Source organism: Azolla caroliniana, unplaced genomic scaffold (genome assembly GCF_043228905.1).
Source record: "Azolla caroliniana isolate FFs.n. ecotype wild unplaced genomic scaffold, voAzoCaro1.0.p SCAF_9, whole genome shotgun sequence".
NCBI lineage: Eukaryota > Viridiplantae > Streptophyta > Polypodiopsida > Salviniales > Salviniaceae > Azolla > Azolla caroliniana.
Genome location: NW_028230444.1, coordinates 3,944,179 through 3,957,473, shown reverse-complemented (window position 1 = coordinate 3,957,473; position 13,295 = coordinate 3,944,179). Strand labels below are relative to the sequence as shown.

At 38.7% G+C, this 13,295-nt stretch overlaps 1 protein-coding gene across 2 annotated transcripts; it reads left to right on the top strand.

Annotated features, from left to right (window-relative positions):
• Positions 1-3,304: 3,304 nt before the first annotated feature.
• LOC147859932 (subtilisin-like serine-protease S) lies at positions 3,305-12,740 on the top strand. Of its 2 annotated transcripts, XM_087324358.1 has the most exons (12): positions 3,306-3,464; positions 3,619-3,713; positions 4,579-4,676; positions 5,367-5,522; positions 5,910-6,021; positions 6,366-6,512; positions 7,265-7,664; positions 7,778-7,875; positions 8,028-8,270; positions 8,879-8,993; positions 10,177-10,369; positions 11,877-12,740. In XM_087324358.1, the coding sequence occupies exons 1-12, from the start codon at positions 3,375-3,377 to the stop codon at positions 12,425-12,427; spliced, it is 2,298 nt and encodes a 765-aa protein (XP_087180484.1). In that variant the 5' UTR covers positions 3,306-3,374; the 3' UTR covers positions 12,428-12,740. The 2 variants fall into 2 exon arrangements, with proteins under 2 accessions (XP_087180485.1, XP_087180484.1); XM_087324359.1 differs by lacking the exon at positions 11,877-12,740 and having other exon boundaries at positions 3,305-3,464; positions 10,181-10,324.
• Positions 12,741-13,295: the final 555 nt, after the last annotated feature.

Sequence of the window (13,295 nt, the reverse complement as noted above, 5' to 3'; positions counted from 1 at the left end):
CATTATTATAATGGGTTTCCTCATTCATAAGCAATGTTGCTCTCACCCATGTTTTTTTTGTGATCAACAAGATCCTCTAGGTTGGCTTTGCATTATCAAATCTATGTTGCCTTGCATAGTCACCCAACCAATTTTTTCTCTTCAAAAATTGAAGGAAATAGTCAATAAGGCATATGCCTGGTTTACTATAAGCTCATAGAGCAATAATGAATGCGTAATATCATGTCATTTTTCACATGTCACTAAAGCCGTAAGGAACCTTATGAGATGTTATGGTTGCAAAGTCGAATCAAGACCTCAAATTCCATTGTTGAAGCAAGAATTACATGCTCATTAATGTGTACATTTGTGGCACAATTGAGTAAGTATTTATAATTACTCAAACTTAATGTTTTGCAATGGTAAGTGCAATTGATTACACATAATAAACCCTTAATGAAATGATACACTTTGAAACATGGCTGCTAGAAAGAATATTGGAAGAAAGTACCTTTCAATGTATGCATTGGAGGGACCTAACCAAGCAACATAGGAACACACATTAACATTAGCTCATTCGTAAATGAGGGTGACTTCTCCGGGCTAAACAATTGTCTGTGTAAGAAAGGCCATAGTGCACACCTTCAATATTGCAACCAACAAGTGTTGAATAGTGTGTAATATGCAAAGTTCATGATGCACAATAACAGAGAACTGTTTACACTAATCTAGAGTCCAAGCATAATAAACTACGTTGGTGATTTGATCATGAGTGCATGAGAACTAAATAAATGGTCAAATTAGTGGCATGCACGGGCGCGTGCGCACACACACACACACACACACACACACACACACACTCTCTCTCTCTCTCTCTCTCTCTCTCTCTCTCTCTCTCTCTCTTCAAATAATGGAATACAATTTTGCAAAAGATATCATGTTAGTCTTGGAAAGGCAATAACGTTGCGGCTATCCATCTGGTACAGGTACATGAGTATGCAATAGGTACCCAAATTGGCTTCTTGAATTGTGTTAAATCTACTGTCCTCCAATTTGTTCTTTAAAGACTACTATTGACGATGTTATTGCCCTTGCAAACTAGCAACACCTCTACGAATCCTTTAAGTGAAATGAACCCATATTAACCCCAAATTGTTTTGTAAAGTCTTGTAGTCATGGCAAGGAACTTGGTGCCATAGACAACTTCATATTTTTTTATGGGTATATCTCACCTCTAAAATAAAAATTCTAGTACATAAGATGGTGAATGTTTTGGTCATTGTAATTTACTTCTCATGCTTGCAATGTTGAGTGTTGTCCTAGACAACTTTTATGGGGCAAGGTATTGCTATAATGAGATTGTTACCCATCACCTTCTTGATTCCACCAATTTGATAATGTATTCTATATGTGATGGATATTGACATGGTGAATGAACTTTGGTGTTGTGTTTATGTTGGAAGGGTGATGTTGTGCATTTTCATATGCACCTTAACACAAACATATTTGACATTACCTTTAAAACCCTTAGAAGACCATAGTTGCCATTTTAAGATATACACCATTGCACCACATGTTGATAGGTATCACCGCTAATCGTTAAGATAAAGTGATGGGGCTAGACGTGAAGATTGTCGTTAGCTAAAAGTGTCAATTTGTAATTAACTATATGAATTTATGACAACCAAGAAAATTCCAAAAGGTTGGCCACGAATGATAGATTGACTGTTGACCATTGTGACAACTTCACCCCCGATAACGTGTTTGGGCAAGCTTTGTCAGTATCGGTTAATGCACTATTTTTGGGTGGTTGCCATCAAGAAATAGTGCCACTACTCAACGATGAGTTAGTGGAAGGGTGGATGAAATTGTTTGATGCTTCTACTTATACTCATGGTACTCTTTTACCACTTTAGGACAATTTGAGAAATCCTGTTTGAGAACCTTCCATGCATGTTGGTGTGGCTTCCCTTTATATTTCAAATTCTCTCATGTTATGAATGTGTACATTTAAGTGGGGTTGTGGCTTCCCTTTATATTTCAAATTCTCTCATGTTATGAATGTGTACATTTATGTGGGTTCTCTTTATAAATTATGCTTTCAAGGTCTAGAGCCTAATGTCTAAGAAAACTAGACTTGAGACATAGTTGAACAATGAAGTAAATGTGAATGTTGGGGTATAAACACCTCGGGTGTGCGTGCATTGAAAGACTAGGTACTAACCACAAGGAGGCCTAATGTGTCGATGAATGTCTAATATCAGAAGCCATTGACTCAAGAGAGAGAGAGAGAGAGTGTGTGTGTACATGTTTGAGAATCCAAACCCGAGGGGTTTGCAATAGAGACCAATGACCTCAACTATACAAAGAAGTGTTTTTTTTTCCTGTTAATGTCATAAGGAAGATCCTTACATCAAGCAAAAGCTCGACATAGTGGGGTTTTCGTTTTTGTGGAACAAAGAGAGCGATTGGTCGTGTTTCCCATCGTGGTGTGAGCAGGCAGGAAGGAGGATCTCGAAGTAGCACACTCTCCACTATTTGATGCGGGGAGGAATGACACCCGGAGTCGCTCTTTCATAGTATGGAAAGAAAGGTTTTCGCCTATAGAAGGGAGGGCACGATAAGGGGTTGGTGTCGGGGTTGTCAAGTCCCATCTCTCCCCAGGAAACCTGGGATGGGGGGGGGGATCCTATCTATCATACATACATACATATATATATATATATATAGGTACATATACATATACTATGTACATAGTACATATATATATGTCTATAAATGTGTGTGTGTGCATGTGCGTGTGTGTAAAGACCCTTGAGATGCCAAGCAATTGGTTTCCGTTAGTGCCAAAGCTCCCACTTTGAAGAATTTCACTCCCACTTCACTCACTTATTCCTCTTTTTTTTTGGTTATTGTATACACATATACACTATCTGTCTCTGCAATATACATACATACATAGCATACATACATACATACATACATACATACATACATACATACATACATACATACATACATACATACATACATACATAAACACATAGAGACACACACACATATACATACATAGATACATAAATACATAAATACATACATACATACATACATACATACATACATAAACACATAGAGACACACACACATATACATACATAGATACATAGATACATACATATGCATATAGATACGTATATATATTATATACATTTATGTATATATATGTATGTATATGCACATATATTATTATACATATGTATATGTTACATATATACATATATATATATCTACTATACTACTATGTATATATTTAGAGAGAGAGAGAGAGGAGAGAGGGATAGAGCATTCTTGATTACTCTGTTCCTCTGTCTCTCTCTGTTTCCTCTGAAGCTTCCATGGAAGCTATCTCCACCATTACCACCTTGTTGGTCTACATTTCCCTCTTCTTTTTGGGTTATTCAAGCTCCACTAGTTTAACCAGAGATGTGAGTTGAACTACTCCCCACCCCCAAATCTCTCTCCCCCATTTTGTATAGTCTTCATTAATTGTTTGTTCATAATCAGTCAAGACCTTTGAGGTTGATCACCTCTCATGATTAAAGAAAATCATATCAGTTTCTACCATTTTTCTTTTTGTAGGTTTACATTGTCTACTTGGGAAGCACGAAGCATAGTGACAGAGACATTATTTCATCTCAGAATCATGCCATCTTGGCCAGTGTTCATGATGGCAGGTAAATTCTGATTAAGGTTACACATAGCGTTTTAAATGAAGTGGAACTTAATGCCATTAAGGGACGGTATTTACGGTGGTTTATTTTTCAAGGGAATGCTAATTCAGGTGATTAATCTGCTTAAAACATTGTCCATGAAGGTCATTAATCTGGTCAATAGAGTGGTCATTAAAGTGGTTAGTCTGGTACAGAGAGTGTTCATTAAGGTGATTAATCTGGTATAGAGAGTGTTCATTAATGCAGTGAATCTGGTAAGCAGAGTGGTAATGAAGGTAAGGTAAATCACCTAGTTATTGTCACTTAAAAGAAGGCATTAACATGATTCATATCAGTAATTAAGTGGCAATTGAGCTAATTAATCCGTGGATTTCTGTCACTTAACAGGAGGTATTTTAAAAAGGATTTAATGCTCTAAGAAAGCAACGAATTATATAATACATTTAGTGGGTTGTCAGTTGAGCAAGGTAAGTGTGGTGACAGAGAGCACTAATCAAGGTGATTAAGTAGTGGGTTCTCCACTTAACGAAGTATTAATGGGCCCTAATCAGGGTATTGAGGTGGTTAATCAGTCAAGCAAGTGCCATTTAAGCTGCTTAATGTTGTAATTATGCTCATTAAGAAGGTGTTTAATGCTCTAAGCAAGTGACTTGAAGTGTTTAATTAGCTGGCAATGAGTTGGGTAGACAAGATTGGCCGTGAACGCTAATTGGAGGTATTAATTTACTGTAATGGATAGGGGATTAATGCTAATGAAAATTGATTAGTATCGAGTTTGACTAATGCTAATGGACGCTGATTAATACTACTTCAGGGTGATTAGGGTTAATTAATGATTTAATTTGAGATCATTGTAATTTTTAAACAGTGAAGAATTAGGCAGACAATCAATGATATACAACTATGTGAACGGATTCAGAGGATTCTCAGCTAAAATGACAGCAGATCAAGCCGCGTTATTAGCAAGTAAAGTTACTCTGTTTTCCCTATACTGTTGTTTTTTCTAGGATTTACGTTTTTCTTTAGTTAAATGAAAAAATGTTTAGAAAGTAATTTTGTATTTCGGACGAAACAGAAAGAAACAACACAAAAATCTGTTTTGTTTTTCTTTATGTTTTTGGCTTTTTGTGTTTAATGCTTGGCCAAGTGGGTCAAATCAGTAAAGATTTTTGAGTTAGTTATTAAAACTCCATAGTAAAACTTCATGGATTAATGAGAAATTTGAAGGAATTAATTTAAATATCGTGGGTTAATTAGTAAGATTCAACGGTTAACTGGTAAATTTTACTTGGATTAATTAGACTTTAGGAATTAATTTCAATACATGGATTAATGTACGGAAATTCACGGATAATTTAAAATTTCACGGGTACTACATCATGGATTAATTAGCAAAATTCTTGATAGTGAATAAAACATCGTGGATTAATTAGTAAAATTCTTGAGCTAAAAATCAGTCAACATTCCTTGGGTTAACCTGAAACCTTCTTGGGTTAGTGAAAAGAAATCACACGAATTATTTAAAGAACTACTTAGAATTCCTCGATTGATTAAGCTTTTAATTAATACAAGGACCAAACGAAGAGAGAAAAAACTGATTTGGAGGATTGATTAATTAATTCATTGCGTTTTTTCTATGATTTGTTGGACTTGCAGAGAGATCAGATGTGGTGAAAGTGTTCAAGAGTGAGATGAGGCGTGTTCACACCACGCGGACATGGGAATTCCTTGGTCTCCCACAAGATTCTGAGATGGGCGGTATCCCACACAGTGCCGCCCATCACAACTTAGTGCTGGGCATTCTCGACACAGGTAATTAATTAATTAATTAACCAACTGATATACATATGGACTTCTATAATCAGCTAATGAATTAAGTTTTGGGCGATTAAAGAATTGAAGCTAATTTGCAGCCTGAGGGAAGGATGATTGATTATTGTTCCTTTGGAGAAAAAATAAAGAAGAATTGAATAGATTTTTGGAAGCAGAGAATTTGTAGTAAATTAATCATAATTGAAGTGGAATGAATGGATTGATAAGAAATATGAATTAAGGTCACTGGAATGGTGTGCCAGGAGAGCAGTTAAGTTAAAGAGCATTCAATTCATGTGTATGTGATTACTTGTTTTTTTTTTGTTTTCCTGCTTTTTGTGCGTAAATTTGAAGGTCTATACATATCTCTGTGTGTGTAATGTGCAGGAATCTGGCCAGAATCAGAGAGTTTTAGTGATCACAACATGCCACCGATTCCTGCACGATGGAAAGGACGGTGTGTTAATGGAGAGAATTTCACCGCCCAAATGTGTAACAGGTTATTTCTGTCTGTCTGTCTGTCTGTCTGTCTTCGTTGCCGCAATAAACGTAAAAAAGGACAAAAAAGCTTTCATAATCATAGTAATAATGGCGATGGCGATGATGGCGATGGTAATGATGCCTCCATTCTCTGCGAAAACAGAAATCCCCTTCCCCCAAACAAAAAAGAAAAAGAAAACAGACTCTTTCCTAACGGTCAGATTATATGGTGCTACCACATCATGTCTCTCCACCATAGCTCAAAAACACTCAGAAAAACACTACCAGAAATGCAGTAAAAACAAATGGAATGATGTCCGAGATGCAGTAAAAAAACAAAATTTCGAATGTATGTCCCTGCAGGAAAGTAATCGGTGCCAAATATTACCTGAAAGGCATGGAGGAGCAGATCGGGCCTCTAGTACCTTACAAGAATGGCGGTAGCGATGTCCTGTCGGCACGTGATTCTGTTGGCCATGGCAGCCATACGGCATCGACTGCAGCAGGAAGGTGAATCACACTCAGTCTCTCTCTCTCTCTCTCCTTTCTGCCAATTTAGGTCAGACTCTCTCTCTCTTTCTGTCAATTTAGGTCAGACTCTCTATCCTTTCTGTCAATTTAGGTCAGTCTCTCTTTCTATCAATTTAGGTCAGTCTCTCTTTCTACCAATTTAGGTCAGTCTCCTTTTCTGTCAATTTAGGTCAGTCCCTCTTTCTACCAATTTAGGTCAGTCTCCTTTTCTGTCAATTTAGGTCAGTCTGTCTCTCTCTCTTTGTGAAGAATGTTGCGAATGTATGTGTGCATTTCCCTGTCACAATGTGGCCAATGCAGGTGCTATCTCCATTTCTTCGAGAGAGAGAGAGAGCCAATTTGCTCGTGAATGTGTGTGTATCTATGTGTGTTTTGTCTGCAATATCTCCATCTCCATCTGTATCTCCATCTCCATCATCACCATAACCATCATCTGTGTGTTGTGAGCATATATATATGCACATATATATATATATATATATATCCAATCGTTCTGCTTTATTTTGCCATTGGATGAGACATTAAGTCATGGACTGTCCATGGCCTGAAGCTGAGTGAGTCCCTTTGGGGGATCAAATCTGTGGCCTATTGTCTCCAAATATACGGAATCTGCCACACGATTTCTTTGGCTAGTGTGTCTCTACATTCCGATCAATCCGAGTGAAATCGAAGCGTTATATCGAGAGAACAAGATCAAACTGATCCTTCTTGTATATATATATGCCACTCAGATTGGTGAAGAATGTTACATTCCAAGGCTTAGCCAATGGAGTGGCGAGGGGGGGAGCTCCGCGAGCGAGAATCGCGGCATACAAAGTCTGCTGGAGCCCGGGATGCTTCGATGCCGACATTCTCGCAGCATTCGATGAAGCCATAGAGGATGGAGTGGATGTCCTTACATTGTCTCTTGGCCCCGACACCCCACAGAATGACTACTTCATGGATGCCATCTCCATTGGCTCTTTCCATGCGGTCCGGGCCGGTATCACTGTCATCGGATCGGTCGGCAACAATGGGCCTTCTTCGTCTGCCGCTACCAATGTCGCCCCGTGGCTTCTCACTGTAGGCTCTACTTCGATCGATCGCGACTTCTCGTCCTCGATTGTCCTCGGAAATAATGTGACATTGAAGGTATAACCAGGATTCCCCACTAGCCCACACATGCCTGCCCTAGGGTTTTGTTTGTTTGTTTGTTTGTTTGTTTGCTTGTTGTGTTTTTTAAGATTCATGTGCATGCATTTCAGGGAGAGTCATTGTCTGTAAAGAGATTGGGAAGGGGCGGCGCGGACCTTATATATGCCGCGGATGCAAGAGCCAGCATCTTCAATCCTGAACAAGCAAGGTAGCAAAAATTGGAGTGATAATTATTAGCATGAATGAAGAGCATCATCCATCACATTGGAGACAAAAGATAAAAAAAAGTTAATGAAGGGAAGGAAGGTTAATGGAGGGTTTTGGTTCCTTTTCCATGTGTTGTTGCTTGTATGATTGTAGATACTGTCTCAACAACTCGCTAGATCCTAGCAAAGTGGGCGGCCGAATCGTGGTGTGCCGACACCCGCAAGATGTCTCGGAGTCGAAGCTCGCGAAGAGCCGGGTGGTAAAGGCCGCGGGTGGAGTCGGGATGGTACTCATCTCAGAACTAGACAAAGCCATGGGTGTCAACTTTGTCATTCCAGGAGCCATTGTGGGGAACAAAGTTGGAAGCAGAATACTTTCCTACATGAACTCCACAAGGTATTCTTTGCCTCATCATGCCATTGCTACTTAACCATCCAGACAGTAGGAGTCTGGGTGGCTCAAGCCTAAACCGAGCCGTTAAACGGTTTGACGGGTTTGGTTAGGTTCAGGCTTGACCTTCCCAAATCGGTTGGAGCTCAGTTTAGTAAGGCTCAAGCCCTACCCAACCGTTTTGGGCCAAACCGATTAAGGCTAAAAAATGGTTTGGCGGTCTGGCGGTTTGAGCTTCCCAAACCGGTTTGAGCTCAGTTTGGCAAGGCTCAAGCCCTACCCAACCGTCTTGGGCCAAACCGATTAAGGCTAAAACGGCTTGGCCGTTTGCTTCGGTTCAGGCTTGAGCTTCCCAAACCGGTTTGAGCTCAGTTTGGCAAGGCTCAAGCCCATCCGAACCGTTTTGGGCCAAACCTGTTTAGGAACCAGCGAGGTTCCAAAGTTTGAAAACTTCCAAACTGGTTAAGGCTTAACAGGTTTGGTTTGGACAAGACCAAACCGGTTAAGCCAAAACCAAACCGTTGCCGAACGAGTGTGTGAGGCTGGACACTCTCGTGTGTGAGCACTGCTTGTCGGTGTGAAATCTAACTCTTGTTACATAATATATTTGACAGGAAAGCTAGGGCCACCATTACGCCTGCGGTGACCCGGTTACACATCCGGCCATCACCTCAAGTTTCCGTCTTCTCATCTCGTGGTCCCAATTCCATCAGTCCCAACATTCTCAAGGTACCCTCTTGCTCTAATGTAGAGAGAAGCAAATGATTGAACGAAAAACAAATATAGAATATACAATAACCTTGGGTGTGGAGTGTGAGAAATGATTGAACTTATGTCTCTATATCACAAGGGGGGTGGGGGAAGAGCTCTTAAGCTTTTGGAGGTTGGTTTTAGTGTCAGAGAAATGATTGACCTTTACTCTTTAATGGACAGCAAATTTTTTGTAGAAACTTATAGAGCTTGGTTTCACATTACTTTGATGGAAGTGCCTTTTTTCGGGTGTCCGCAAGCTACCGTACCCATCATGCACATTCATGTATGAAGTGGGGCGCGTGCAAGCACATGCGCACACACACACACATTCTCTCTCTCTCTCTCTCTCTCATATTCCCATTTGCTTTGTTACCCATGTCTTTCTTCTGTCTCGCTTTATTTCTACGTAAATGAGCAATCAAACTCGGAAAGCGATGCCTCTTCCACCTAGGAGGTCTTTTACACTATATGCACACAAACTTTTTCGGTGCTCGATGCAAAGAAAGAAAATCTTGTCTCTTCCGTCTCGCGGTCCTTTGGGAACAACTTTGTTATCTCCTTCCTCAGACGCGTAAAAGTTTCAATTGTCCCTTTACACATACAAACACTTGTCATGTTAGTTTATGGTCCATGGACTGGTTCCTGACTCGTTCCCTAGTCAGATTAGAACCCACCATTACAGCATTTTCTCTATGACATTGATTTTGATTATTATATATTATATACCAATATTCTAACTCATCATTTATGAAGATAGTATTGGGATAGCTTTGGAGCTCATTGAGGATACCAGATGTAACTTTCTATTTGTTCACACCTTTACTTTCTTTCCTAGTAGATATTAAACACTATACTTTGTGTGCCATTTTTAATAAGCAAGAAGGAACCTCGAGAATCGAGAACCTTTATATAAGTTTAAAGTTTATGTTGAGTTGGCATTCTCGAATAGACCGACCGATGGGGAAAAGTTCAGTTCATGGAGATGTTTTGGGTGTTTAAAATTTATATATTGGGTTGGCATTCTTGAGAGAAAACCATATGTGGAGATTATTCACATCTTCTCATTGAAATTTTTGGGATAAGTTGGCAATAGATCTAATTATGTCTTTGAGGCTTTTCCTCTTATTTTGATTGCTTTGTGCATGTGTCGTGTGGACAGCCAGATGTGGTAGCACCAGGTTTGAACATACTAGCAGCATGGTCTCCAATGGGCGGAGGTATGGGTCTTAATTACAATATCGTGTCTGGAACTTCAATGTCTTGTCCACATGTGGCCGGCATCGCCCTTCTATTGAAGGCGTCCCATCCTTCGTGGACACCTGCGGCCATAAAGTCAGCACTTGTCACCACTGGTATGAACACGCTTGTATATTCTTATTATCGTTAATTAAAATGTCGAAGATTACGAAATTATCAAAATTATGAGAGAAGAATTAATAAACATACCCATAGGTCTTTTGTGAGCAAGGGCGCCCTCTACACAATCACACTCTCTTTTAAAAAGTGGTTGTCATTATCAACTTTCACTATATTCAAGACGGGCCACGCAACTTCATGTTATATTTGACATAATGGTTGAGTGCATATAACAAATCTCTAGCTACCTCCCATCTCCCATACAAACATATCTCTAGGTAGACATTGACGTGTAACGTTAACTCTGCTACACTTCATGAATCGATCTAAAACCTAAAAAACCAAGTTTTGAGTTTCCCTAAACTTTGTGTGCAATTTCAAATGTGTTTAGTTGCTAGATCAAACAAACAAACAAGCCTTTCTTAACAATGTTATATTGTAAAGCTAATAGTGGTCTTGGATGCACACCAACTGACACGTATGCTTATTTTGTTTTAATCTTTCTTTGACTCTGTGCATGGAAGAAGCATAAAAAGAAAAAACGTGTCGTTGCTTACCTTCCCATACTAAAGTGTAATACGCACCCATTGGAAGGGACAAGGGACACATTATATTTGTTCTTGTTGGAATGTCAAGGTGGCTCAATTTGAAAACACAAGTGCCTCGGTAAAAAGAAAAGAAATGAATGATTGACATAATGGCGGTATGATAGCTCATAGTGCAGAAAACAATTAAATATTTAAGAAAAATTGTAGATCTTAGAATTGGGTAGTACTATTGGGGTATATCTTAAACACCCCACATGTAAAAAATATCAAATGTCACGTGTAACTAGGATTTACGAGGTTGACAAGGTGAGTGCTTGAAAGAAAAAACACAAGCCAGCTTGGAATGGAGAAGCGTGTAGCTTGATTCCACAAAGATTGTCCGTAATTTGACATTGTGGGAAACACTAGTGTCTAGTCAGTGTTTTGTCCAAGATTTTGCCATGCCTTGATGCAACTTTTTATCCTTTTGCAATAAAATCAGTAGACGTTGATATTGGCTGTCTTAGGTACATATTGTGAAATGCACATAGAGAGAATCAAAACCAGCATGCTTAGCTTCTTACTACCAAAGGGGACACCACAATATATATATATATGTATATATTTTCTTCGATGAGCTTAATATCCCTTTTAAAATGATGTCACTTTCTCCATGTTGTATCAAAGGAACCACTTTGTCTTGCAATTCGTCCTATTTGGACTACAAGCGGACACAAAGTTGTCAAACATACTTTTATTGAAGAAGTGTTGTGTGCATGTCAAGTGACGGATTTTTGCAAATATATAGCCACAAATGCATGTTTTGTTCCCTTCTTGGCCAATATTTTTTAGATGGCCAGAATTATTATGTTTAATATTGATATAACCTTTTGCTACATTTGAATATTAAATTTTCATTATTGGAATGGGTGATGTTCTTAAAATGCCACTAACAATTTTTGCTTCTTCTTTGTAGCATCAATGAGAAGTAATGAAGGTAAGGCTATCATAGCAACACCGAGTGGGAACAATGCGAATGCGTTTGATTTGGGTGGAGGACAAGTGCAACCTCGTAAGGCCCAAAACCCAGGCCTTATCTACAATTCTGGCATAGATGATGTGGTGGCATTTTTGTGCAATAGTGGCTATGATACATCTATGTTACGGTTAGTGACCGGAGATAATAGTTCGAGTTGCCCAATGGATGATGCCTCCCACTTAACTTCGAAAGAGCTCAACTACCCTGCCATTACACTTCCTACCATTCTTACTAATCAAACAGTTCGTCGAACACTCACCAATGTGGGGCCATCTGTCAGTGTATATAAATCCATTCTTAGGGCACCCATCGGAGTCAATGCGTATGTAGTGCCTAACACGCTAACGTTCTCATCATATGGTGAATCTTTATCCTACACCATCCACTTAGTGGTTTATAAGCCCATGAATGGTTATGTCTTTGGTTCACTCACGTGGACAGATGGTCATCACAAGGTTCGCACTCCCTTGGTTGTCAACACGGTGTAAAGCTACAAAGATTGGGGAATCATCGGAAAGTTTTTGAAGAGTATTTAGCAACACCTACCTATAATTCCCCTTGTTCTTATAGAGTTAATTTTTTGACGATATAAAACGTTTGACAAGCCCATACTACAAAATATTACTATTCCTTTCAAACATTGAAAGCCAAATGCACATTGAGTGCAACATAGCAAGTTTGAAACACTTTCAAAATTCAACAAATTGGAATTGTACAATCACATACGTAATGACCTTTTTTTCAAGGGATATTAAAATCATGTTTGTGGGTGGAAGGGATAAAAATGTGTTTCTGCTTTTTTGTTTTAAATATTAGTGATTGTGAATAGAGTGAAAATAAATGGTTTGCTTTTGCTAGTAGACAAACATTTACTCAACAAACTTGTCAGTGTGTCATCCTTTAATGTTGTAGTGAAGTTCAAACTTATGTTTTCAATGTAATGGCACTTAACTACCTTACTCCAATTCACTTTCATAACCACCATCAATTTCATCTCTGAAGTTTATAGCCAATCACTTAGTAGCATTTTTTCCCATGCATTCTCGCTTGTGTACTTACTCAAAGGCAATGCATGTTCATTTGCATTTTTATTGGGTATACGTCTATATACGTTTTGTTTTCACGTACTTACATATAAAAAGAGCTTTGAATCTATTTACATCCTTGGTTATTGATAAGTGAGAAGTTGTTGTCTTTACTCGTTTCCCACAACATGGATATTGTTAGAGAAGAAAAATTGCAAGACGTTCTCTTTGTGCATAAGTTCTATCTTTATATATTGTTGTCCTATCTTTTTGTGACTATGTATTTAAAGACCATAAATATTGTAATATAAAACTAATACGTATTTCTTTT